This window comes from Lipomyces chichibuensis, assembly GCF_038497645.1.
Source record: "Lipomyces chichibuensis strain CBS 12929 unplaced genomic scaffold V1513scaffold_72, whole genome shotgun sequence".
NCBI lineage: Eukaryota > Fungi > Ascomycota > Lipomycetes > Lipomycetales > Lipomycetaceae > Lipomyces > Lipomyces chichibuensis.
This window is the reverse complement of record NW_027117524.1, coordinates 17119-41418: the sequence shown is the minus strand read 5'-3', so window position 1 is coordinate 41418 and position 24300 is coordinate 17119. Positions and strand designations below refer to the sequence as shown.

General features: G+C 47.5%; 7 protein-coding genes across 7 annotated transcripts; 3 read left to right on the top strand and 4 right to left on the bottom strand.

The window, feature by feature from the left end:
* The first annotated feature begins 4326 nt into the window (after positions 1 to 4326).
* Positions 4327 to 5744, top strand: V1513DRAFT_454358 (uncharacterized protein). Its single transcript, XM_066899376.1, has 2 exons — positions 4327 to 4748; positions 4809 to 5744. Exons 1-2 carry the CDS (start codon positions 4598 to 4600, stop codon positions 5690 to 5692), a joined length of 1035 nt encoding a protein of 344 aa, XP_066750608.1. The 5' UTR covers positions 4327 to 4597; the 3' UTR covers positions 5693 to 5744.
* A 1815-nt stretch (positions 5745 to 7559) lies between these two features.
* Positions 7560 to 10272, bottom strand: V1513DRAFT_454356 (FAD binding domain-containing protein). Its single transcript, XM_066899375.1, has 5 exons — positions 10256 to 10272; positions 9698 to 10194; positions 9249 to 9648; positions 8845 to 9195; positions 7560 to 8785 (listed from the first exon to the last, which is right to left on the bottom strand). The coding sequence occupies exons 2-5, from the start codon at positions 9795 to 9797 to the stop codon at positions 7747 to 7749; spliced, it is 1890 nt and encodes a 629-aa protein (XP_066750607.1). The 5' UTR covers positions 9798 to 10194; positions 10256 to 10272; the 3' UTR covers positions 7560 to 7746.
* A 427-nt stretch (positions 10273 to 10699) lies between these two features.
* On the top strand, positions 10700 to 13172 carry V1513DRAFT_454352 (cytochrome P450). Its single transcript, XM_066899374.1, has 3 exons — positions 10700 to 11063; positions 11121 to 11954; positions 12013 to 13172. The coding sequence occupies exons 1-3, from the start codon at positions 10931 to 10933 to the stop codon at positions 12696 to 12698; spliced, it is 1653 nt and encodes a 550-aa protein (XP_066750606.1). The 5' UTR covers positions 10700 to 10930; the 3' UTR covers positions 12699 to 13172.
* V1513DRAFT_454351 (uncharacterized protein) lies at positions 13063 to 15051 on the bottom strand. Its single transcript, XM_066899373.1, has 2 exons — positions 14869 to 15051; positions 13063 to 14802 (listed from the first exon to the last, which is right to left on the bottom strand). The coding sequence occupies exons 1-2, from the start codon at positions 14997 to 14999 to the stop codon at positions 13284 to 13286; spliced, it is 1650 nt and encodes a 549-aa protein (XP_066750605.1). The 5' UTR covers positions 15000 to 15051; the 3' UTR covers positions 13063 to 13283.
* A 1359-nt stretch (positions 15052 to 16410) lies between these two features.
* On the top strand, positions 16411 to 18580 carry V1513DRAFT_454346 (uncharacterized protein). Its single transcript, XM_066899372.1, has 3 exons — positions 16411 to 16721; positions 16784 to 16895; positions 16955 to 18580. Exons 2-3 carry the CDS (start codon positions 16811 to 16813, stop codon positions 18274 to 18276), a joined length of 1407 nt encoding a protein of 468 aa, XP_066750604.1. The 5' UTR covers positions 16411 to 16721; positions 16784 to 16810; the 3' UTR covers positions 18277 to 18580.
* On the bottom strand, positions 18509 to 19979 carry V1513DRAFT_454345 (uncharacterized protein). The gene has a single exon (XM_066899371.1). The coding sequence runs from the start codon at positions 19590 to 19592 to the stop codon at positions 18717 to 18719; it is 876 nt and encodes a 291-aa protein (XP_066750603.1). The 5' UTR covers positions 19593 to 19979; the 3' UTR covers positions 18509 to 18716.
* Positions 19980 to 21079: 1100 nt separating this feature from the next.
* Positions 21080 to 23158, bottom strand: V1513DRAFT_461074 (major facilitator superfamily domain-containing protein; the record flags this gene model as incomplete). Its single annotated transcript, XM_066899881.1, has 8 exons — positions 21080 to 21184; positions 21240 to 21673; positions 21734 to 22237; positions 22291 to 22386; positions 22450 to 22624; positions 22681 to 22732; positions 22790 to 22866; positions 22922 to 23158. 8 exons carry the CDS (start codon positions 23156 to 23158, stop codon positions 21080 to 21082), a joined length of 1680 nt encoding a protein of 559 aa, XP_066750602.1.
* Positions 23159 to 24300: the final 1142 nt, after the last annotated feature.

The window sequence follows — 24300 nt, the reverse complement described above, 5'->3', positions numbered from 1 at the left end:
GAAGTAAACAATGAGGGCAAGGGTTAGAACGACGCGTCCACGAATCATCATGATCGCTTCATTATTTAGAGTTTCCAGACTAGAGCAAACCGGGAATGGCGGCGCAAGATTACAGTACCGCGATAAGGTACGGATAAGTATACTTACTACAAATCGCTAGGGCAAGGGTTATCCCTCCTTTACCGATTGTACCGAAAGTGGGATCTCTAAAGTGTTAAATCACGTGAAGCCGCTAGTTCATTTACGAAATATTGATTTCCTAATTCAGTATACACTTTATTAGTACAAACTTTATTTAATTAGGTTTTTGAGTGCATGGCGGTCATAAGTTGTCCGTTCCCATAGTTAAGAGCCTGTGTACCCCACTAAGTGGTTCCAGCGATTACACACGTAATTTTTAATATACGACAATTCCACAGCGTCATGCTGTAGAAAATATATCTACTAACAGTTTGTTTGGAGGTACCATACCAGAGGCGTCATTCAACCCAACTCGCCAGTCTAATTCCGGGAGGGCTAGGGCTCAGGACCGAAGTTTATTTGCGAACGGCGAGACCGGAACCGATTCAACATGAGCGTCACCTCGGTTGACGATAGTCAAACTCGGTGCATGTAACACATGGAACTATGTTGAATCCGCCAACTTTGTATTGTTTGTGATAGACAAGTTATTTTACACATACATGAAAAGATTAGGACTGTTCACGATACGGTATCGGCAAGTTTTGGGCAAATCGGCAATCGGCATCGTCTAAATTAAAGTATGCCGATAATTATCGGGTAATAAAACCCTGAAACCCTGAAATCTATCCCACTCTACGTTAGTCCCAATTGGTAATACCAAATCGACCCAGTATTAAAGTTAAAGATCTCGGACCAGCTCGCAAATTGACAATTTCTTGGCGAACTGAGCTGCCATAGAGGGCTTGGCAACTGACATGGCTTCAGGGGAAAGCCATCGTAATGGTCGCCTACAAAAGGTTGTGTTCAAGATAACTTATTATGCATCCTAAACCTAGCTTTTTTTTTTTCATATTATAGCTGTCGAGGTACTGGTAAGTCGTTGCGTTCCAAGTATTGAACCCTTTTGAAATAACAATTCTACAGTCATTATAGTTCTGCACATAATGGATAAAGCACTGGGCGGCAACAAGACAATAAACATAAACTCGGTCCCCAAAAGCTAGATATGACGATCGAAGATCGTATTAAAAAGCATCCGATGACGTGTCAAAAATAGTTCCTGAGTGACGGACGGGAGCAGGAGAAGGTATAAAGGCTGCTTGTGCTTAAATATTATGGCTGAGGTGTTTAGTGCCCCCTGTGTTCGAGGGCGTATCTCAGCCAAATGTTCAAGGTTGAGGCTCACGGGAAGCGCCTAAGTCCACTCACCTTCCTAACAAATGTCGGTCCGCAATTAGCCCATTGATGAGGAAATTTTTAAATGCCAATAAAGTTTCGATTTAATAGTTTTTTTAAAACATTCAAGTATTTCGTCTTCTGTCCTTTATTGCCAGAGTAAACCCTCAAATATTTTAACGTTAGGACTTTTATGGCCAAGTTCGAGCATGGTTTCACAATTCCACATGTATTCCCTTTCTGCAATTTAAATTTTCTTGGTTTCACTCCCTTTAGGCCTTTAGACTCAGATATTGTTAAGAATCTTCCTGTAAACGCACACCGTCGTCTTCTATGTTGGTAACTAACTTATCTTATTGCGACTAGATCCTTCTATCACACACAAATATGGGTTGGTTATCTAGATATCTTCGAAGGGTTTGTCGTTAACACTGAGTCTATGACTCCTATCTTTCGCGGCAGAGCTACTTGGAGTTTTTGCTTGTCCCCAGGTACGAATGTCTGAAATGACCGGGACAGGTCAAGATATCCAATGAAATTTGAAGAATATGACGTTGATAGTGCCATCGATTCATGCGGTGTTTGCGGCACCGCAGTACATAAAATCAGTGGGCCATCCCTAGTGCGAGGACTGCCGCTCAGGCAATGAAACTACCGTCCACACATGATCGGTAAATTGGTCTCTTCGGAGTGGTGGCTGAAGCATTAATTCTAGTATGTTGCATCCAGGTTAGTCCCGACAATTGTACCATGCAACTTAGACAGCACAATAAACGCACCACCATTACAGTATTTCAGTCTCAAATTGAAATAATATGTTAAGGTAGAAGTATACTAAGAAATGTATTTTTTTTTGCTGTAATTCCGCAAGTTAACAAATCTGTACTATAGTCAAAAATGTGGGTACATTAGACCTTAACTATGGGAAACCAGAAATTTTGGCCGCCATTGTTACCCTACCTTCCTAATTAGGCTAAGCATTATTGCCGTTTTAGGAATAGTTGCTACCGAAAAGGGAAATAATTTGGAGCGCGTCTGGCCAAAACCGGACGCGACGCGAGAATTAATAAACAACATCCGTCATCAAGGGACCAACGTCGCCATGGCTCGTCCAAGTAAGAAATCTATCCAGCGGTCTATCAACAGAAGACAGAACATTATGAAGAGGTTTGGCAATGTTGACCAGGTCCTTCGAGAGGGCAGAGACGGGTGGTGTGGTGCTCAAGAAGACAAGGAGCTTCAATTGGTCGAAATACTCCTAAGTCAGTCTGAAATAGACAATGCTTTGAAGCATTTGCGGTATTTTCCGGAAGCTGATTTTCATCGTTTCTTTTAGTTTTGCACCGTATGGAGAAATGCGCTTTTTTAATGGACGCTGAAGCTAAGCTCGGGGTAAGTAAAATTAAGGTTTGCACATTCCAAAAAAATCGAAAAATATGGCCAGTAGGGTTAGGGTTAAACCTAATTGTCGGGACTAACCTGGATGCACCAGACTTCCGATGGCCGCCACCCACCCAGACGGGATTGTCAGTCAGGGTAAGTTACGCAAGTCAATCCGAGTACATGAATACTCCTTCTTTTAAGGTTCCAGACAATGTCGAATCCAGCCTAGCCGTACCCATGCTGGTATTGCGACATAACTTTATGCCCGACGACATATTTGGCACCCCGAATTTAGGCCCGAGTCTAAGGCGGCTGTATCTTATCATTTTCTTATTACCGTGAATGGTAGGATAGTAGGATATTCTGCGGTCATGCTGTTAACAATCTAACAGATGAGAAGTGTCACAAACACATCCTTGATAGGCTTGCCTTGTTGAGACAGTTTGACCGGTCGTCTGCAAAGCGAATGGTCTAGAAAGCTGGGCTCTTTGGCATTATTGTGCAGCAACGCACTTTGAGTAGTGATTATAAATAAGTCATCACAATCTAAAACAAATACAGCTAGCACACAATCGCTTCCACTTTTGGGTTAACTTAGAGAATTATCCATCTTTGGCATTCTCTCGATCGACAGCACGGAGCGGCTAGTGCGTGCAACAACCTTTTGTAGCTGCTAAGCGAGACGATTTTAATTTCAAAAAGCCAGGGGTCACCTGTCACCGGCCATTACAATTACATCTAGTTGGTCGATCGTAGCGCTAAGTCGATTCATCTGTTCGCTTCGCCTGGTCAAAATTTTGCCGCACGCCACAACTTAAATAATAAGTCTGAGTCAGGGTTTGTGATCCGTGAGAAGTATAATTGAGTTTGCCCGCAAATTATAAACAATAAAAAGGCGTAAAGCACTAAGCGAATGGAGGCACAATGACTTAAGTCGTGCTCGAGAGCATTCTTATTATTCACCGGTGGCTAAGTTAGCGTCGCAAACTCGTTTCTATTGGAAACACATTCAACAGGAATTTATTCAAAGAATTGCACATCGGATAATCCGTTCTTGATCACGCTCGAGTTATTCAAGTTCCTGTTAACTTAGATCCTACAAATATAGGATGTCATATTCGGTGCTGTACACGAATATCTCAAGAGATTGCCAAACCAGATATCGAACGAAGTTTGGAGGATTCGTGAAGTCGTTGGGTGTTAGCGAATAATGAGTGGTGCGGCTCGGCGGAACTTTCGTGCGGCTTAGAGAATTAGTTTTGTTTCTTTGTTTATGTTTGGCTGACTTGGACGATCATAGCTATGGGAGGTGTGTTGTAAAATAGCCAATGATTCCAAGTCTTGATGACACGCAGTGGAAGTTGCCAATGGTTGTGAGGATGGCTAGCAAAGATGGCGCTTTGACCACTGGCCGTCGTCAATAGATAGAAACCCTGAACCCCAGGCTCGGCGCGGACCGTCCCCTTGGTCCGTGTTTCTAGACTGGACAGGCCGGCCGTTGACCACCAACCATTACGCCAGCCGCCAGCGTCCTCGCCGAAGCGTGGGCCTCGGTCCAAGGTTCGTAGTCGTGGGCGGCGCAGCCTTAGAACAGCCCCTAAGCTTAGCCCCTAAGCTTAGCCCCATAAGCCTTATTTGCTAGTGTTGACAATTTCTAAACCTCCCTAAACCATCTCGAGGCGAGGAGATAGGCGGCTTGAATACGTACGCCACATATGTGCGGCATACATGGCCCGCAGAATGCTTAAATTTGTGGGCATGTACACCGTAAGTTCGTACAGCTGAATCCATTGTCAGCTGTAAATTCGCCACACATAAGTAGGCTTTGACCTCCCCGTTGTGTTTCTAGATATTTATGGTTTTTGGACATTTCTACAACCTTTTAAGTAAAGAAGAGCAACCATCAACGATGCCTGCATCAATGAAACTGGACGAGAACTGGACGAAGACCACAGACGCTGGCGAGAGGAGGAGGATACAGAACCGACTGGCTCAGAGGAATTACCGTATGTCGCATAGCCTTTGATCATTTACGTATCATTTTGTAATGGTTGGTCTTTACATAGGAAATAACATCAAACAACGCCTGCGTCAACTTGAGCTCCTCAATGCAGGCAATCTCGCCCGGGATGAGAATGAGGAGGATGAAGTCCTCCACCAGCAAAACAATAATACTATGACTTACCCCGTTTCACAACCGCCTGCAGCTCGGCCTGATAATACTTGCTCCTGGCTCTCGAATCAAAATGAAATTTCGGTAACAGGCCATTCAGAGATTCAGATGGATATGACTTCGCAAATAGAGCCTAGTCAATACATCTTTGGCTTAAGCACCCCTCACACCAGCAAATTACCATCTCCTCCTCAATCTCAACATCCACAATACAACTATTTCGCCAATCCCTCTCCACCCCAAGAACAACATACAACTCTGAATTATGACCGGCAATCATTTGGCCAATCAACGCTCCCTTCGGGGATGCAACCGCAATATCACAATCGTCATACATCTGCTGGGACCAAGCCCGATCCTGCAACGCAATCTAGTTTCAAGGTCGGTCTCGTCCCAACGAGTAACGGTACCAAAAACATTTCTATACCGCAATATCCCGCTACTGCGGCGAGCGGCACGCCCCTACACCAAGCCGCCGCAAATGGCCATCAACACATTGTCCGTTTTCTGGTCTTGAAAGGCGCGAATTTAACAGCCCGGAATGAGGCTGGTCAGACAGTATTACATCTTGCTGCGGAACGGGGCCACGAGGGCGTGATAGAACATGCCCTGACCCAGGGTGAGGGTGGAGATACGAAGGCATTCATCGACTGGGTCGATGACGAAGGCTTTACAGCGCTGCATCGAGCGGCAGCTGGCGGACACGAGGAGTGTGTACGCGTACTGGTCGAGGCGGGTGCGGAGATGGAAAGCTCGAGCAAAAGTCCGCAATGCTAATATCGCACACGTTTAATAAACAAGAATAGAAACAATAGATTTATAGACTTCATCTACGGATCAAAACACACCTTACACGTACATGACTTAAGCTTCAATAACCACGGATCAGTGGTTTCTATTGTGCTCTTGCCTATCTTATACAAACAGCGTGGTGCTATCTAGTCACAACACATAACTTAGCTAACAAAGCCGTATGGTAAGCAATGTATAATCATGAAGGGCTTGATTTCAAATCTCCCTGAATCTCTCGTGTAGCGGTCATTTCTGCCTTCGTATTAGGGTTGTCGACGAGCTTCCTTACCATTAGCATTGGCATTAAAGTTGCGTGCCCCGCCAAGCGTATCCGCTGCTGAATTGTGATATTCTGTAGATTCTGGGGTGAGCAATTGTAATCTATCTACTTTCTGCATTGGAGCCTGGGAAGCCTCACTTGAACGAGGTGACTTTCGCAATATACTGCCCCTAGTAGATGGGCTCCATTGGTAACAGTGCCATGAGTTGACTGTTTGATGTTGAACAGTGTAAGGTAGTGATAGGCATACCTACAAGATTTTGAGCTTGTATTTAGTTAGTGGAGCTTACTAGCGTTATTTACCAACCAGACCCGGAGAATGCTGGTGCATAATCATCCGGTTAATTGGATCAGCTTGCTGGGGGTCAAAGCTAGCTAGCAGGGTAGTGAATAAGACCCTAACTGGCGGGTTCAGAAACCCTGAACCCTGAACCCTGAACACTGGAGCAAGCTGCAGCCTTCTGCAGAGTTTCGCTTCGGGCCTACAATCAGTGGACGGCAATGATAACGTTTTACACGGGTTATACGGAGTACGTACGGGAATTTATGGCCCCAGTACCCACGTGCGCCACGAACGAGGAATATCTTGGGTGTCATTGGCCTAGGAGGATTGTGCACGGCCGTAGTATGCGTCTAAGCGATAGACTGCATGCGTAATGCAGCTTTAATTTACCCCCCTGTCTTTTAGAGACGTTCCCTCTACGATCATTACAGTATGTGCCTCCTTATATTAAGGCCGAGTTAGGGCATCACTCGACCCGGGTTTCCGCACGACCTTATCCTCTCTACGGAGCACACTGGGGGCGAAGGATCGCGGGTGTATCTTCTTAGTGTGCATTAGGGTGTCTTTTAAATCTCAGGACCTTGATTGGTTATGTTTGTCAGATCAGCGACATAGTAACTATGACAGTACTACGTCTTAGCCTACTATTTAAGTTCGGATATTTAGTGCTAAGGCAAATCTGACCGCTAAGACGTAGCTCCTAAATGTACACTAATGCATACTAAGCGACGCCCACGATTCTTCGCCCCCAGGGATACGAGGAACCACCAGTGCATACCTTCGCCTCTTGGCCAATTGTGTATCCAGAGTTGACTGCGAAAGCAATTGTGCAGCGAACTGCTCTTACACGTGTAGTGGCCGCATAAACGTCGTGTCTATCAATCTGCAAATTCCCTTCGGATCCCTCGCATTCAGATTTCGTATTCTGAATTGCGATTGATCCCCTGCCTGGGGGGTAAGGGTCAAAATCCTAACCCTAACCCTAAGGGATAACATCTTGACATTCTCAAGGTTTGGATCAATCTCTGATTGAACTTTTCAAAGGCCACTATATTCTTCGCAGCTTCATTGCTTCAATAGGACCTGACTGTCGTTGAGACCCTGAGTAGTCGTTAATCTATCGAGTCCTTCAAGGCGCTTGACTTTGGGGAATACAAGAAGATTTTCTCGTTCTCTTAGCAATTTCATCCCTGTTGGATGCTTGAGAACATACTCGTACAAGTCCAGCGCAAAAGGATCAGTAAGATTTCAAAGTGGATAGGTTGACTACGTCCTTGAAGAGAGTGAAGTCAATAACCAGAATAAGGTTAATCAGTGGAAGCTATGATATTTTCTAAATAAAGTCTAAACATGAGATAAGAGCAGCCCCAGGCCGAACAAGTCAAAACACACAACATCAAAATCAACCTGAACAATCACAGTCGGAAACAATTAAAACACAATTCTGCTGAAGGTACAAATTGTGTTAGTAAAATTTTATGCAGCAACAGATGTCTCCGTAGGGCCCTCCCTGATAGGGATTGAGGTCTGAGTGTCAGCGTGAACTCCATTAACCCCATTCGCAACTGGTTTGGTCTCTGTAGTCTCCCCGTCGAACTCGACTTCACCGGTCGGCTTTGATTCAATCTCAGCAACCTTCTTAGCAATGGGTTCTTGAGGGCTTTCCAAGCTAGCCTTGACGAATCGGAGGAAATATTCTCCTAGCTCTTTGCCCTCGCCCAGTTCGCCGGAATATCCAAGGATGCCATCAGGTCTCAGAACCACGACACCACCTAGAGCTGCCGAAAAACCATATTTGCAGGCGGCGGACATGTCGCTATCATAGAAAGCTTTTCCGAAACGACTAATGCCGAGGTAATGATCTGACTGTGGGGCATCTCCTGGTATAATGGTGAGGAAGTTGAAGATGTCAGGAAGCTTGTGAGTGAAGGAGTCCTCGCTGTCCATGTAGGATCGCAAACTGCGGAGACTTTCGCCTGTCAAAGCGGGATTTCCGGTAAATACCAAAACATGGAATCTTCCAACGTTCTTGGTGACTTGGTGCAAACGAAGCGAGATTCTAGATCCCGGACGTCGCAGGAGCACATCAGGGCCCGGCCACCCTGCTGAAACAAGGCCGATATTTGCCTTTTGATTGAGAAGATTTGTCTCGTAGTGGACATCGAGACCGAGGGTATACCGCATTGTGGAAGCGATGAAATCTCCTAGTACCTCAAAGGAAGTAGCACCGGGTCTGCCCACTCCCTCAGGAATCTTTCCCGTGATCAGTGCGGAGAGAGTCTTATCCTGGTCAATGATACGCTGAGCCTCCGGTCTCCTCTCCTCTTCGTATGTGTCCAAGACTGATTCATCATACCACCCTTTCAGGAAACCGCCCAATTTCCAAGAAAGGTTCAAGGCGTCCTGAGCGCCTGCATTCATACCTTGGCCAGCGCCAGAAGAATGAGAGTGGCATGCATCTCCTGCCAAGAAGACCCTCTTGCGTCTGAAGGTCTCGGCGACTCTTTGTCCGACACTGTTCAGAACAATTAGCTTGCAATGCACGGCCAAGGAAATCTAATTTCGTAAACCTACCTGTACAACGTCCACCAGTCGACTTTCTCGAACTCAAGACTGAAGGGTGCTACGGCCTCTTGGGCCGCTTCTCGTACCTGGGCTTCGGTAACGTCAGTACCGAATCTATCGGCGAGCTTCGGTGGCAAAGAAAAGCCGATGCGAGTTCGGCCATGGTCTTGACACATCCACAAGACGTGGCCATAGATAGGAGACTCGATGGATGCCATGCCAACACGGGCATCGGGCATATCAGTCTTCACGACTGCATCCATTCGGAACCATTTAATCCCGGTGTCGTCACCAACGAAGGCAATTTCGGAGAGCTGACGAACAGCTGAGTTTTTTCCATCAGCCCCGACGAGGTATTTGCTGTCAAGTTACAAATTAATTTGATGACTCCGCACAGAAGCATGGTAACTTACCATTTAACTTGATGCTCTTCTCCGGTGGCATTGTTTTTCACTCGTACGGTCAACGCATAGTCATCGGCAGCATCATCGTCCTGGACAATGGAAAGCAGCTCATATTGCTCATAGAAAGATCCGCCCTTCTCCTCCAATGCTTTCCGGAAGATCTCCTCGGAGTACTTTTGTCGAATGTTTACAACGTAATCGAAGTAGGTTCCGTGTAATTGATTGAAAATCGAATGATAGGTACCTGAGATCAATCGCTTTCCTCCGTTGTAGTTGACATAACCGCGAGAGATATGAGCAATCTCGGCCATATGCTCCCATACATCCACTTGGTCAAGCAATTCCATCGTTCGTGGGTACAACAAGCTGGCTCGGCCAAATTTGGCCTGCTCAGACTTTTGACATTTTTCTATAACAATTAGGGTCTATGTCGCTCATAGAGTAATTTCGACACTTACCAATTACAGCTACTGAGATTCCCTGGCGCGCAAGACCGAGGCCTGCAAGAAGACCAGTTGGTCCTCCTCCGCAGACCAAAACATCAACACGTTCGATCATTTTCAACTTGCAAGTATAGAGGTGTGTTCAAGTTGGTGAAAGTAGATGCTGAGAGTAGTAGACGTACAGGTTTTAAAAATTGGTAACTACTGAACTAGTATATAATATAATTGCAAGATTCAAAATACATATCTTTGTTCTATACATACCCTGATGGATAAACATGTCAGCGAGGGGCGTGTTTCACTGAGCTGAAGCGCAACAAACGAACAGTCGTATGATGATTATCTAACTTAACCTAAAATCCCTACGCGGTAGTAATTTTCGATATTACCAACACCCTTGCTTCCAACTGACTAAAAAAACGGCCCGAATCTTAGAAGGACTATGATAAGCGAGCTGACAATCTTCCTTCGCCGAGGTCCTTCGTTCAACAGCCGATGCCTCACGCTAAGCCCTAAGTACGTGGTTTGGGTTAATTGACCAAGCAGAATTCTTACCGTTATGCATGTACCTACTTAATCTAGTACTGACACACCTACTAATCAACTACTAATCGGCGATACCATGATACAGGTACTGTTGCATTCACTACTAGTCAAGTACTAAAGGACGCACGACCATCTATTCTACAAGATTGAAATTACGCGTTTTTCTGTACTTAATACGCTTAAGTGCCTCACTATATATAGCTCGTCAATTGTTGTTATATCGTATATAGCTATGTCGATCGTTAGCCAAGTATTTTATGGAACTATCAGTATTTGGCCTAGAAGACGTAAGAAATTCAATTCTATAGCTGAAGTAAAGTAAAAACTCTATATTTTTATAATTATGCCCATAGCAACAAGACGTACCTAGGCCAACAATCCATAAACTAGTACGCACTCCGTAGGGGCCAATTTTTCCCTTCGGGGGCTGTATTAGTCGGTCCAGTACAACCCTAGTTGGAACGATGCCTAAATGGGTACACCTGTGAGCATAACTTGCTGTTACGTGCTGACTAGTTCTCGGGATTATTTTCTGACCAGGGTTTTTGTAGTGATAACGGGGACGGCCAGGCAAGATTCACCCTTATATATGGTCCAAGTCTTCAAGGCGCAGGGCCCAGGATGGCATTTTTGCATTCGTATCAAACACTTACCAACCCATCTAGTTCCTTCTACAGTGTTGGAATTAGTGTTTGAAGCAGGATGCTGTCCGCTTCATTTTATCTCCTGGGCGAGGACCCATCCACTGCTCGTGTCATTGATATTCCAGACCGTACCGACCATGAGGGTTTGCAACATTTGATTGCCTCTCACTTCGCAGTTGCCCATCCCAAGGGTGAGTTTTCTATCTGAATCTAATTTCTTAGTGTGCACTGGCTGACCTGTTGACCAGGAATTGCTTTCAATAATCAGGATTCAGTGCTTGAGTCTGTCCAAGATGTTCTCGCACAAGAAGAGGCAGTTTCAATCACTATCGATGGCAGAGCCGTGCGACCAGTTCCTGGCCCACAGGGTCTTCCATATGTTGGCAACTACTTCGAGATCTTTCCCGACCATGTCGGAAACCATCAGCGATTGTATCAGCAGTATGGTCCTCTTTTCAAGACTGTCAACATGGGCTGCACTTCATATCACACTAATGACGCCACCCTGAGTGCAATCGTCTTCGCCGAGAGCGATTTCTTCTCCAAAAACATCATCGAAGGCCACCCCATGCGCCCACTCAAGAACCCTGATGCCGGTATCTTCGTTTCTGATACCAACACGGAAGCGTGGCGCATGTCGCACAAGTTCATCTCGCCTGCACTTGGCCCTAAAGCCGTGCGACACTACGCACCAATTATGCAAAAAGTGGTCGAAGACAGTTTCCCCGTCTTTGACGAACTTGCTGACCGCGATGAGGCCTGGAACGCTTGGCCTTATATGCTTAAGATGTCTTCATCGATTATCGGAAAGTTGGTTTTGGGCATGGATTTCAAGCATTTCGAGGCCGTTGACACACCCATGCACGAGGTACCCCGGCTTATTGCCCACTTGCTTGAGCTGAACAAGAAGATCTCAACTAAGGGTGATTGGTACAACAAGCTTCCTTTCGGAGACCCAGCTCGTCTCAGGGCTTCGAAGAAGCGCCTTGACCAACTCTTTGAGGAGGCCATTGAGGCCGCATCCAAGGGTGTTGAGGACCTAGAGCTTCAAGAAGCTGCCTTGAAGGCTGAGAATATCGTTGGTAAGTGATAACCCTTACGAGAAATTGGCTGTCCTTACTAATTTCCTACGCCAAACAGACTATTTGCAACGTGCCACAGATAACAAAGGAAATAAGATGCCCAGAGATCGTCTCGTAGACCCCTTGATTGTTACCATTGCTGCTGGATTTACCACAACCACCACCATCTTGGCATGGCTCATTTATGGTCTAGTTGAATACCCAGGCATGCAGGATCGCCTGATGCAAGAGTTGATTGACTTTGGTTTTACAGAGGACACCGTATGCACTGTGGATCTCATCAACAAGATGCCATTCTTGGATGCATACGTCAAGGAGACCCTGCGACGACACAGTCCATCCTTCCAGCCTGCACGAACATCCAAGGTTGACTGTATTTTGCCAGGCGCGTACAAGCTTCCTAAAGACTCCGTCGTTATTTCTGAGACTTGGCACGTCCACAATAACCCCAAGGCTTGGGACAATCCCACTCGATTCGACCCCGACCGCTGGCTTGGAGACCAAACCAATATCCCCAAGGGAGCTTTCATCCCCTTTGCCACTGGCCAGCGCATGTGCATTGGCAACAGCTATGTGCTGCAGGCAGTCAAGATTTTCATCCCCAAGTTGGTATATCGCTATGAGTTCCTTCAAGCAAGTGAGGAGGCTGTTGAGTACGAGCCTTACTTCCAGCTTATCCGCCCAACGAATTTGTATGTCCGCGCTGAGAAGAGGGTCAAGTGGCCTCCTAAGGCTGAGGCCTAGTTGGAGGATGTTCACAACGGGAATATAGTTTTTGTATGTTAAGAGCGCACTTTAGATTGATAAACTTGAGGATCTGTAGATTGCGGTCAATTGCATTTTTGATATCGGAAATGGCGACTCATCCGTCGTAAAGCGTATACTCGATTTCCTACCTACTCAATATGACTTTTATGCATGACTTTTATGCCTATTGCGATACAGAATTCACCCTTGTAGTGCAAGTATAACTTAAGATGCTCTTCTGCGACAAAGCCGGATGTTCCAGGAATGGTTTGTACTGTTTGCCTTGAATTGTTATCTTCAACTGAAACACAGCTGTCCGTTTCGGCAAGCTACAGTTTTCAAATAGAGAGTAGTCTAACGAGGTAGGATACGAAATACTGTATACTTCAGGGTGTTGGAATATAACAGCGGTATAAGTTAAGAGATAAGTTACTCATATATACTGTACGTAATCCAAATCATGCTACTCTAGTATTTTGTGATTTCATAAACAAACAAATCCGTTATTGCTAATAATCCCCCCCAAAACAAGCATTCATCCCAATGCGAACATACCAATCATGACCGTCTTCCTTTCGCTCCTCATGGAAGACCCAACCATTTAGGCTGATCACCGAATACAATCTCCTGGTCAAGCAGCAATTCTCGCTCGACGTCCGATCCGCTCAGCAAGGTCGGGGGCTGGATCCAACGGCGAGCGACTTCAACAGCGAGAGCATTGTCGTCGCGTGCAGCATCTGCAAGAAGCAGGATGCCAGAGGTCAACTTGGCAACCAGCTGCATAATCTCCCGCGCATTCCTGGTAATGAATTCCGCGGAATTTGATGACAAGGCGGTTTGCAGTTCCGACCACTGCTGGGTTATAATCGTCGCCTCGGGCGCGAGGGACTCCTTCTTGGGCAAGGAAGACTCAACCCAGCGACCGTAGGCCTGCACCACAAACGACCCGATAGGGCCCTTCAAAACCTTGACGACATCGGTGGCAATCACATCAGTTGTACCTTCACCAATCAGGATTGCAGTGCAGTCTCGCAACACACGAGCGACATTCATACCCATCTCGTCGTTTTCCAGGTAGCCAACGCCGCCCAGCGACTCCATGCTGCATTGTAACACGCCGACACAGTCCATGGTTGCGGTGGCCTTGGCGACGGATCCCAGCAGTCGCAGCAGGGCCGATGCTTCCTGAGCGTTCGCGGGTACGAGATCGGGCAGCGATGCTGCCGGCTGCTCGGTCCTGCCCAGCAGCGCCGCAATGAACATGCACAGCGCCAAATGCGCGCGGTAGGTGACGTGGGCCTTGGCGAGAGTCTTCATATGCAATGGCACGCTGCTTAGTCGAGTGCCACGGGCGACCTTACGCACTCGTGCAAAGGCGCGGGCAACCGAAAGTCCACGTCCGGCGTAGCCCACGGAAACCATAGCAAGGTGAATACGGGTGATGTTGAGCACGACTCCAATTTCATTGATACCCTTGCCTTCCTTGCCGATCAGGTATCCGCGCACGCCATTGAGCTCGAGCTCACCGGTAGGCAAACCCTTCGTACCCATCTTGTTTTTGAGGCGTCGGATGCGGACGCCGTTGAGCTCGACACCGGCGACTCCATTCTTCGTGACGGCACGGCGCATCGGGACGTAAAAGGCACTGAGGCCCTTTTCAGTCTTCGCAACAGCAACAGCCATCGACCCCTCAGTGCTCGTCGAGAACCACTTGAAACCATTTAATACCCAGGGTCCGAGGGGGAAGCCGTCTGCGTCCGTGGACTTGTCGTCTGGGCCAAGCGGCGAGTAGGTGGCCGTAGTTTCGGTTGGTGTCAGGTCACTGCCACCAGCCGGCTCCGTCATCCACAATCCGGAAGTCCACCCTTTCTCAGGCACGGGGGACGTGAGTCGGTCGTATGCGTGCTGGAAGAGGGCTCGTGTTGCTTCATCGATCTTGGAGTCACTTAGGTGTGTGCGCAAGAGAGTACCCACGCCGTCCGACAAGATCAGGTGGAAGTTGCTCGTCGCAGAAGCCGGGGAAAATAGGTGGAGCTTCAACACCTGTATTATTCTGGCGTATCCTTCATAGTCGTTGGTAAGTGAAGGCAAAGCGGCCAATCTGTTCGCGCGAATTAGTCTTCTTTGTGATCGCACAAACTCAAGTATTGCTCAGCGGGCGACAAACCGCTCTACTTTTCCCAATCGCCACAGTTCCTTCCACCCTTGGCTGGTAACGAGCTCATCTTTCTTCACTCCCCAGCTATCCCAGTGCTGGACTGTTGGAGGATTGCGTTCTGTATCTGCAACCCAGTTCATCGCTTGTTCCGAAACTGCGGCCTCTGCCAGTCCATTTAGTTCGCCATCGGCGCGCTTCTTAACCTCGGCCGGCAGGTATAACTCGAGGAGTCTAGCAAAAGCCACATCATCGCGGTAAGGGTTCTCTAGGGTGGGAGTTGGTCGGGGTAGGTTCTCGAATGGCTTAGACACGCCATTTTCAGTCACCGGAACCGTGGTGACTTGGGTCGCCGTCTTGGTCAGATCAGGTAGAACTGTCTGGACTTTCTCGACAATTTCCGACATTTTTCAAGTATTACAGTGTAAACTAAAGCTGGATGGAGATTGAATGCTATCCGCGCCTAACGACCAACACGGGAAGACCAACACGATTTATCTGCGTAGTAGGAACGATTCGAACGAAACTGGCAGCAGATCATACGGTAGGCGAAACATAAGACAGCTGCACAGAATTAGACCTACGGAGTTTCTTATGTTGTTTTGTCCCTACACTTAGGGCCCTCGATACGTTTAACGGACGAACAGCCCATACACAGTAGGTATTGTTACATAACTTCTAATACTGATTATGTGGCGAACAGACAACATTGCCTGATTGATTGTACATCGTATGTCGACACAGAAAGTATACTACTCGATTAGTGTTAGGGAACATACAAGCAGGGAATACCTTACGATGCGTACTACTCGCTGTACAGTGTAGTAGTAGAATACAATCCTTATAATCTGTGCTCCGTACCTCGGCGGTTGTCGTTCATAGTCGATTACGAATTGCAGTAATAAATGTAACGCTTCCTGTATAAAGCTTTGGCGTTCATCAGCACTCAATTGGATTAGTAGTTACAGGGGGCGGAAGCACTATACATAGCTTAACTATGCGTCAGCAATCGATCTGCTTAGTAGTGCAAAGATCTCCAGGTTATACTATATAGGTATAGCTGTGCAGCCGGTCAGCGCTAGGTGAGTAAGCTTAGTAGTTACTCCACCAGAGCTTCTAGATCGTATCTGGCACCATACTAGCGCGACTACTAGCCTGAGCGTGTTGAGCGATCTAGGGGCCGCGAGGTCGTATCCCCCTGGCTTGAGGTCCGAGGGGCGAAGAATTGCGGGTGAATCTTAGTGTGCATTAGTCTGTTTTTTAAATCTAAAAAGCTTAATTAGATCGATTTGCAAGATCATAGCTATTAGTGGTTAGCAGTAGCGTTAGCGATCTAGTCGAGAATAGTTTTTTAAATCTAACAAGCTTAATCAGTGAAACATGTACTTCCTAGTGCTAAGTTCTTTCTATCTTACTAGTTCGTATTGACAATCTGACATAAGCAGCTTTAGATAATACCCTTACCCTAATGCACGCTAAGTTGCACCCACGAGCGGGGCCAGGGCCCGGGAGCCGGCTGCCCAGGCTTATCGCTACGGATAGTCCCGAAGGATCCATGGGGGCTATCCGTACAGCTACTGGTTAGTATTCGTGTTGTTATCTTCTATGCTAGTAATGTATACTGGTATATGTTACCGCTTATTACTCATGATAATATCGGAATATTACTAGCTTGCAGCTATACAATTTAAGCTTACAGCTGTTGCATTACTAATTGCATGCTGACGGATGGCTCAGCCCCTGACTCGAGAACAAAAGCGGTCCCGAAAGTATCAGCTCAGCTGTTCAGGTCGCTAGGTGAGTCAGGGCCCTAGTTTCCAGTCCAGGTCATATTGGGTCCTGGGCCGTGTTTTGTGTGATCGAAGGTGCTGGTCAACAAAAAATATCTATGTCCTTTGTTTTCACGCTCAAAACTTACACATGCCAGTATAGCATGCTTTGATCCTCCATCATCATGGCTGCAATCAAAGAATTCACGGCCGATGAAGTGGCTGCTCACAATGCCGAAAACGACTTGTGGATCATAGTCCACGGCGAAGGTTAGATTTCTCTGTTCTCGAGAGCACAGTTGAAATAAATCGCTGACACGTCGTTTTAGTGTATGATGTCACAAAGTACATTCGCGATCATCCTGGCGGAGACGACATCCTAGTTGAGATCGGTGGACTTGATGGTAGTGAGCAATTCGACGCAGCAGGACATTCGGAAGATGCATGGGATATCACGAGAAGTCTCCACGTTGGCACACTCAAGAAAGATGAAACTCGGAAGCAGAAGAGGTCCCAGACAGCACGTTTGATCCAAACGACTCCAGCACCACTCCCAGTGAAGGAGAAGCCTCGCGGGTCTTCGCGCGCAATCGTTACCTTGTCTCTTGGTCTGGGCTCTGCACTCGGTGCCTGGTGGTACACAAAGAGATTCGACATTACCGCGCTGCCTAACCTGCCCAACGCAGTGAACTTTGCAACAGAATGGCTGAAGTCGGCTGGCGCCGTCAAGCGCGTTGGATTCGGCTTCACTGAAGGTGTCCTTGTCGCGACTGCTGCCTTTTCGCTCACAATGGGTCTAGCTCTCCAACGCCTCGGGTATATTTTGCAGTATTACAGCTCATACAAGGCCCACAAAAAGATCCCGAGGCTGCCGGTACGGAACTTGTTGAATGGACGAGGTTGGCTGGATCCCAACGTTTTCCAGAAGCTACCTCTCATCAAGAAGGAGCTTCTATCCGCCGACTCCTACCGCTTTGTCTTTGCTCTCCCAAGCAGTGATATGATTGTCGGTCTGCCCATCGGTCAGCACGTCTCTATTCGAGGCTCGGTCAACGGCAAGCTTGTCAGCCGTTCTTATACACCGACATCTAACAACTCCGACCGCGGTGTTCTCGAATTGGTCATCAAGTGCTATCCCGCCGGCGAATTGACAAACGGTTACCTGCGACAGCTTGAGATCGGCGACCTGGTCGAGTTCCGTGGACCCAAGGGAGGCATCCGCTACGTCCCCGGAATGGCGCAAAAGATTGGCATGGTCGCAGGTGGCACCGGTATCACACCCATGTACCAGCTGATTCGCGCCATTTGCGAGAACCCGCGCGACATGACCGAGGTCAGCCTTATTTACGCAAACCGAACAGAGACCGACATCTTGCTGCGCAAAGAGCTAGACGCCTTCGCACGCAAATACCACGGAAACTTCAAGATTTACTATGTGCTTGAGCAGACGCCCAAGGAATGGAACGGCGGCACTGGATATGTGACCAAGGAGATGATGAAGGAGCGATTTGCGGCAGCTTCGCCGACGACGAAAGTCTTTTTGTGCGGCCCACCGCCCATGATTGACAGCGCTAAGAAGTCTCTTAACACCCTTGGATTTGGGATGCCAGGCGCCATTGCAAAGCCTGGTGACAGTGTGCTTTGCTTCTAAGGAGAGAGTCGAGTATCGATGGGATCTTGTTGCGAATAGCTTCAAGATGTGTGCTGCATTTCTATAATCTTGAATATCTTCCCAGCTACATAGAACTATTATTTGTCAGCAATTGCTCTCTTTCTGACGTTATTTAAGTTAGAACAGTGTTTAAACGATCAGAACGATGTAGAGTGCCGTACTAAGGCCTGGATTGTTAGACTACGTGTGGCTTAAAGAGTGTCTCCCTTATTTAATAAGTACGCTTCAATTGAAAGTATGTTCTACAATAGCCGCTAGCTCTATAAGGCACAAAAAAGACAATGTTTACGGTGTAAATAACCAAATATCATGATATTTGCAGCCTGACCAAAAAACCAATCATCAATATCCGCTGCTAGACATCAAATTCAATATTCATCCATCTAGAATCAAACGCCCGCTTGAAGTACAATGCGACCTCATTTGTTCCATCTTCCAAACCATGTCTTCTGAATCGACTCTAGGTATCTTTCCGGGTTTTGTTTGTAATGTCCAACGTGTGTGCTGCCCTGGAACTTGACGAGTTCCACTGCCCAACCCTTCTGCTGAGCTTCCTTCGCATGCTCCTCCACGTCTCCCGTTCCAATGATGTCGTCTGCATCAGAATAAATGTAGCATCTCCGTGCGCCCTTCCCTGCTGCTGTAGCGTCGTTCATCTGCTCCCTCACCGCATCTAATATATCGAGGCCTGGGGTCAGGAAGTCTTTGAGTTGAATCACGGACAAAATCATGCCAAAAACAAAGCTCAGAGCCATCCTAGGTAAAAACGCACGCGGCAAACTCCGCGACAAAGCTGTCCATGTCTGCCTAAACCGCCAGCGGCCGGGGGCGCTGTCCATAATCGTCACGGCGTTGGAGAGGGGGCGCCCAGTGGATTCTCGGTACAACCTGTTGATTGTGGACCATGTCTTTGACCCGGCGTTCGACATGACATGTACAAGCAGAGTACTTTCATCAGCCGATTCACTCAACATCTTGACCGCCGGCTCGACCAGTTTGCGCTGAGCCTGATCCGAGCGATACAAGAAATCTGCCACGCCGCCCCGGACAAGAATGATCTTGGCTCCGGGGTACAGTTTAGTGTACATGCTGGTATACTTCTCAATGTGACGAGCAGCCGCATCGCCCCAGGAGAGCAACAATATCGTCTCCGGCGTAGCACCACCACCAGCCAGAGTCGTCTTGCTAGACCGCGAAGAAAGCGATCCTTCAGCCGAAAGTGTCCGGTCCTCACTGGCGGGAGACCGGACGAAGACGATGTCGTTCACGCGCGAAAAATCAGACAGCGCCGCCATTGTGGTGTGGTGTGGAATAGGCCGTCACGAAGGCCGTTCTGTTCTGTTCGAATTCCGCTTCAAATGGCCGCTGACAAAAGGCGGTGGACGAAAAATGGCTCGGCTGGGACTTTAACATCATGCTAGTATGACGGGGTGTTTATCTATCGAACACATTGTGTACTCAGAGTACTAGCCGGTATTATTCGTATTGTAAAGTACAGCGAACAGCGGTATGGCGATTACAACAGCTTCGGAGAGAACATGGCCGTTAGGATGTTTGTGTATGGGGCGAATTATTCTTTACAAGAGCTTAGTATGCTGATCACCTCGTTTTGTGGCTCTGTAAAGCTTAAACGGGGGCTGTGGGCCGTCGGGCATTTATTACTGCGTACAATCTGTACTACGCTAGTACCATCTGACTGTGCAGCACTGATTAGAACTTTAGAAGATTAGAAGTACGTAGGTATCGTGGCTTGCCCAAAGCGGTTACTTCTTGAAGGCTGAAAGAGAGGCCGCTTTTCTCAGCCGCTACTGTATCAGCGTACCATACGTTTTGATTATTACGAGATATGGTAATTTTGAAGCCCTAATCCAAATACGGATTGAGGGGATGCCACCAAAATCTACCAATATGGCATCACAAGGAAGACCGCGAATGAAACGGTATGACTCGAATGCTTCTGGAGTTGAAAGAGTGAACCAGTATCTGCACCATGTCGAATGTGACCGAAAACCATCCTGGCTGGAATGGCAGCAGAACGAGGATGCTAAGAATTCTCTCGGAAAGAATGAGTTTGCACCAAGTTCAAACGGGAAAGCAGAGCGCGCTGCCGGAAGACAGAACATGAAGATCAACATTCCGGCAAACAAGAACTGGAACGAATTTGGAAATAATGAGGCCCAAGAAACGGATATCCCAAGAAGGGACGAGAGAATCGAAAACCAGGGTCACTCTCTTACAAACGTCCTAAAGACGCGCAAAGGCATTCTCGGCAGCAGCCAGAAACCACCAGACACACAGCGAGACAACATTCCAAAAATCCGAAGCCCTCCAACACGTGCTCACAGCCCAGAAATCAACCCTCCGACGGAAAAACGACGACAAAAGAAGCAGAACACAGCAAGTCTTGCCGCGTGAAACTCGTTACTGCTTCAAATCGAACTCAACGCCATGAAACGGTTGGATATTTGGATTTGATACAGGAATGAAAGCTTCAAGGCTTCCGTTCTATGTCTATTGGCAGCTGGAAAGCCTGAATCACAGAAAACTAAGCATACAAGGAAGGAGGGTATGAATATCAATATAACGAAATGCAATCTATCTGTTCTTGCTATGCTCTCTATCTGTCTGGTATTTAATTTTACATCAACAAAAAAAAGAGTAACATCGTTATTAAAAAAATGCGGCTTACTAACTCCGGCTTACATATATAAGTCAGTCTGCTTCGGTGTATCCGATCTGTGTCTTGTCAAAGAAACTCGAACCTATTCGAACCTGAACGCGCCTATTCACTCTCGGCCTGCTTAGTGCGCTTGGAAGCTCTGAAATGCTCAAAGCACATGTACAGAGCGACTATGGCAGCGAAGGCAGATGTAGCGGTACCCAAATACTGTATGAGCTGTTAGTAACCCAAACTTCCGGTCAACGGGGAATAGCAGACTTACAAAGGTGTTGTCAATGGCCCTGTTATAAGCCTGAATGACACCAGGGAGCTGCTCAGCAGTGACAACATCTCGCACACCGGATGCACCCGCGTCAATGATCGCGGTGACATTGGCGCCGGGAGCATCGACGGGAAGTGCAGCCAACAAAGAGCTGGAGAGATCTGTGTCTGCGAGGGCAAGGAATACACCTCCGCCAAAGAATTGTCCGAAGAGAACCATGGCGACACCGACGGGGATCTTGGTGGGCTCAAGACTCTGCTGCACGGCGAGAATGGGTTGTTGTTGGGTGATACCACGGCCGAAACCGGATAGGACCTGGTAGCCAACCCAGACTCCGGTCGAAGAGGTTGGGGTGAAGGTGGTGATTAGACCTGCACCGACGGCTGCGATCGAGTTTCCGACTAGCATGAACAGAGAGGTGTTTGGTTTCTTGGCTAAACAGAGCATGCGTATTAGCGATTTGTGTCAAAAGGGAATGGAGTCGTTAGGCTTACCGATAAATCCAGTGGTCATCGTAATGACAATAATCGGTGCGGCAGTGGCCATGTAGTAGGCACCGCTGGTGATTGGAGAGAAGCCCCTGACAGTCTGGAACCATACAGGCAAGTAGTACGAAAAGATCCAGAGAGAGGCGAACTGAGTCATGTTGATAACGCACGAAGACCAAACAACGCTCTGGCTCATAATAGATCCGGGAATCATAGCCGAATCTCCGCGTCGTCGTTCCCAAACGCAAAAGACAATGAGGGTGACGCCGAATCCGACGAAGAGGCCAATGATGGTGGATGAGCCCCAGGCATATGTAGTACCACCCCACTGCAGAGCCATCAAAAGCATAATGCACGTTGGCGCAAAGAGGCCGAATCCGACAGGGTCAAGGCGGTTCATGGCTCCAAGGAAGGTTTTGGCGAATTTGGTTTTGTCGCGGATGTCGGGGACGCGGATGAGCATGATGGCGCCGAGTGTGACACCACCAAGAGGGAGGTTGATGTAGAAGCCTGCATGAATCTTAGTTGCAACTCTCTATAGTAGGTATGTCGATTGGACATACACCATCTCCAGGTAACCTCCTCCGTGAACACTCCTCCGATGATGGGGCCGATGACTGATCCAAGTAGGGAAAATGCGTACACGAGAGCAACGAGACCTGTTAAGTTGCAATGAATTAGTCGATTACTCACGCCTGTATCGTTTAATCTGTAGGTCTTACCAGGACGTTGCTCTTTGGTGGAGGAAGCAGCGACGATGGCCAATCCACCGTTGAACAGACCGGCACCACCGATACCAGCAATAGCTCGGCCGATGATGAATGCAGTTGACGTTGGTGCCAATGCGCAGACAAGGGAGCCGACCTCGAAGACAACGACAAATACGAAGAAGACGTACTGAAAGTACGGATTAGCTCGATTTATCTGGTGTGATGACTCCAGGGTTACGGTACCTTCGAATAGTAGTTTTGTAGAATCTTGCCCATGATGGGTGCACAGGAACATCTGACCACCACCTGTTAGCTTGCCGAAATGCCCTAATGTTTAGAGAGTGGACCTTACAAGGTAATCAGGTACGCACTTCCGTACCAACCGATATCCTTGATAGTCTTGAAATGCGTGGTAATGGCGGGAATAGCCTTTCGAGCAGTTAGTCGCATGCATTTTCCACTTCTAGAAACCAAGAGTACTCACAGTCGTAATAATGGCCACGTCCATGGAGTAGATGAAACCAGCCAGCGAAACCGCAGCAACAATTGTCCACAACTGAATGGCAGGCAGAGGCTGCGGGCCAGCGGGCGCCGCTGGAGGAGCAGCTGGAGCTACTACATCTTCCTCAGTTTTCTCGCTGTCTACAACTCCTTCTTCCAGCCGCTTGGGCTCATTGCTCAGAGAGCCCTCGACATCGATCGAGGTGTTGGACTCCGGCATTTCGGCGCTGTGTAGGATAACGTGTGAAATTCAGATCCAGCAGTCTGTGTGTCGACTACCTAGGCACTGATGAGAAAATAGTTTCAGCAATAAACTTTCTAAAAGAAAAATACCGACGCAAGCTCTATATTTATTAATTATTACCCCCTTGTACAGCAGCCATGTCTCCGTCGGAATCGGAGTGGTGTGGTGTCTCCGATTCTTTCAGCTAGTCCAAAAACGTCGCCACCTTAGTGATCCCGCCCACTTAGCCTTTAGGATGCTTGCGATTATCTTCTCTGTAACTCCCCGACGGCTTTCCTCTTTGTATAGCAGCTGCGCATTCAGACAGGCAACGCCCACACCAAGCAATCATTCCCTACCATCATTCGCAAATAATGAAAATCTTAGTATCCAACTATGTTAGTAAGTGCAAGTCTGACTAATATCCAGCCCTAGATATTAATCTACACTAATGCATACTAAGAGATTCGCCCCTTGGCCCCCAAGGGAGCGCATTAGACACGTTCTACATGACAGGAACAGTCATAGGTCAATTGCTGATAGAATATAGTTCACTGATAGTCTGAAACGGCATGATTAGCAAGTTAGTCAGCCTATCTATTAGTATTAAGTTAAAGTTAAAGTTGAATACGGAGCTTGGAGCGAAAGTTACTTAAACCACTGTAAGAGTTCTGACTAAGCTTATCGGGCCAATTAGATCTCATCAGAAGCTGTTACCGTTATTGTTCCAGAACGTCTGTTTCTAAAGATAACAAGTCCTCGTCAAACGTCTGCCCTCGCTGCAGTCTAAAAATTGAATGTTTTATACAATCAATAAAGGTTTATATAGCCAATCAGAGTGTGTAGTCTAACATTCTTCGTGTAGGGCTTGCTTACTGGCCTAGCGTGTTACAATTACTGGATCGCCAATTGACCCACTATCTGGCCCGTACATGAGCTTGATTGCGCCTGTCAAGTGGTTTGATTATCAGCCCGTCAACTACGGAGACAGTAAGTTACGGACAAGGATTTTTCGTTATCCGTATGCGTATCCGTATCCAGGCAACATACAGTTATGAACCCGTATCCGTATCCGTATCCGTATCCGTATCCGTATCCGTAAGAAATGGGCTTTTTCCGTATCCGTATCCGCGATATCC

Bases quoted from the DNA above. Each gene is read 5' to 3' on its own strand.
- V1513DRAFT_454358 (XM_066899376.1), top strand. From the start codon at position 4,598: ATGGTTTTTGGACATTTCTACAACCTTTTAAGTAAAGAAGAGCAACCA. The intron at 4,749-4,808 runs GTATGTCGCATA...GTCTTTACATAG, and splicing joins ACTGGCTCAGAGGAATTACC to GAAATAACATCAAACAACGC.
- V1513DRAFT_454356 (XM_066899375.1), bottom strand. From the start codon at position 9,797: ATGATCGAACGTGTTGATGTTTTGGTCTGCGGAGGAGGACCAACTGGT. The intron at 9,649-9,697 runs GTAAGTGTCGAA...TAATTGTTATAG, and splicing joins AATCTCAGTAGCTGTAATTG to AAAAATGTCAAAAGTCTGAG. The intron at 8,786-8,844 runs GTAGGTTTACGA...TGTTCTGAACAG, and splicing joins GACTGGTGGACGTTGTACAG to TGTCGGACAAAGAGTCGCCG.
- V1513DRAFT_454352 (XM_066899374.1), top strand. From the start codon at position 10,931: ATGCTGTCCGCTTCATTTTATCTCCTGGGCGAGGACCCATCCACTGCT. The intron at 11,064-11,120 runs GTGAGTTTTCTA...CCTGTTGACCAG, and splicing joins CGCAGTTGCCCATCCCAAGG to GAATTGCTTTCAATAATCAG. The intron at 11,955-12,012 runs GTAAGTGATAAC...TACGCCAAACAG, and splicing joins GAAGGCTGAGAATATCGTTG to ACTATTTGCAACGTGCCACA.
- V1513DRAFT_454351 (XM_066899373.1), bottom strand. From the start codon at position 14,999: ATGAACTGGGTTGCAGATACAGAACGCAATCCTCCAACAGTCCAGCAC. The intron at 14,803-14,868 runs GTTTGTCGCCCG...TCGCGCGAACAG, and splicing joins CGATTGGGAAAAGTAGAGCG to ATTGGCCGCTTTGCCTTCAC.
- V1513DRAFT_454346 (XM_066899372.1), top strand. From the start codon at position 16,811: ATGGCTGCAATCAAAGAATTCACGGCCGATGAAGTGGCTGCTCACAAT. The intron at 16,896-16,954 runs GTTAGATTTCTC...ACGTCGTTTTAG, and splicing joins GATCATAGTCCACGGCGAAG to TGTATGATGTCACAAAGTAC.
- V1513DRAFT_454345 (XM_066899371.1), bottom strand. From the start codon at position 19,592: ATGGCGGCGCTGTCTGATTTTTCGCGCGTGAACGACATCGTCTTCGTC.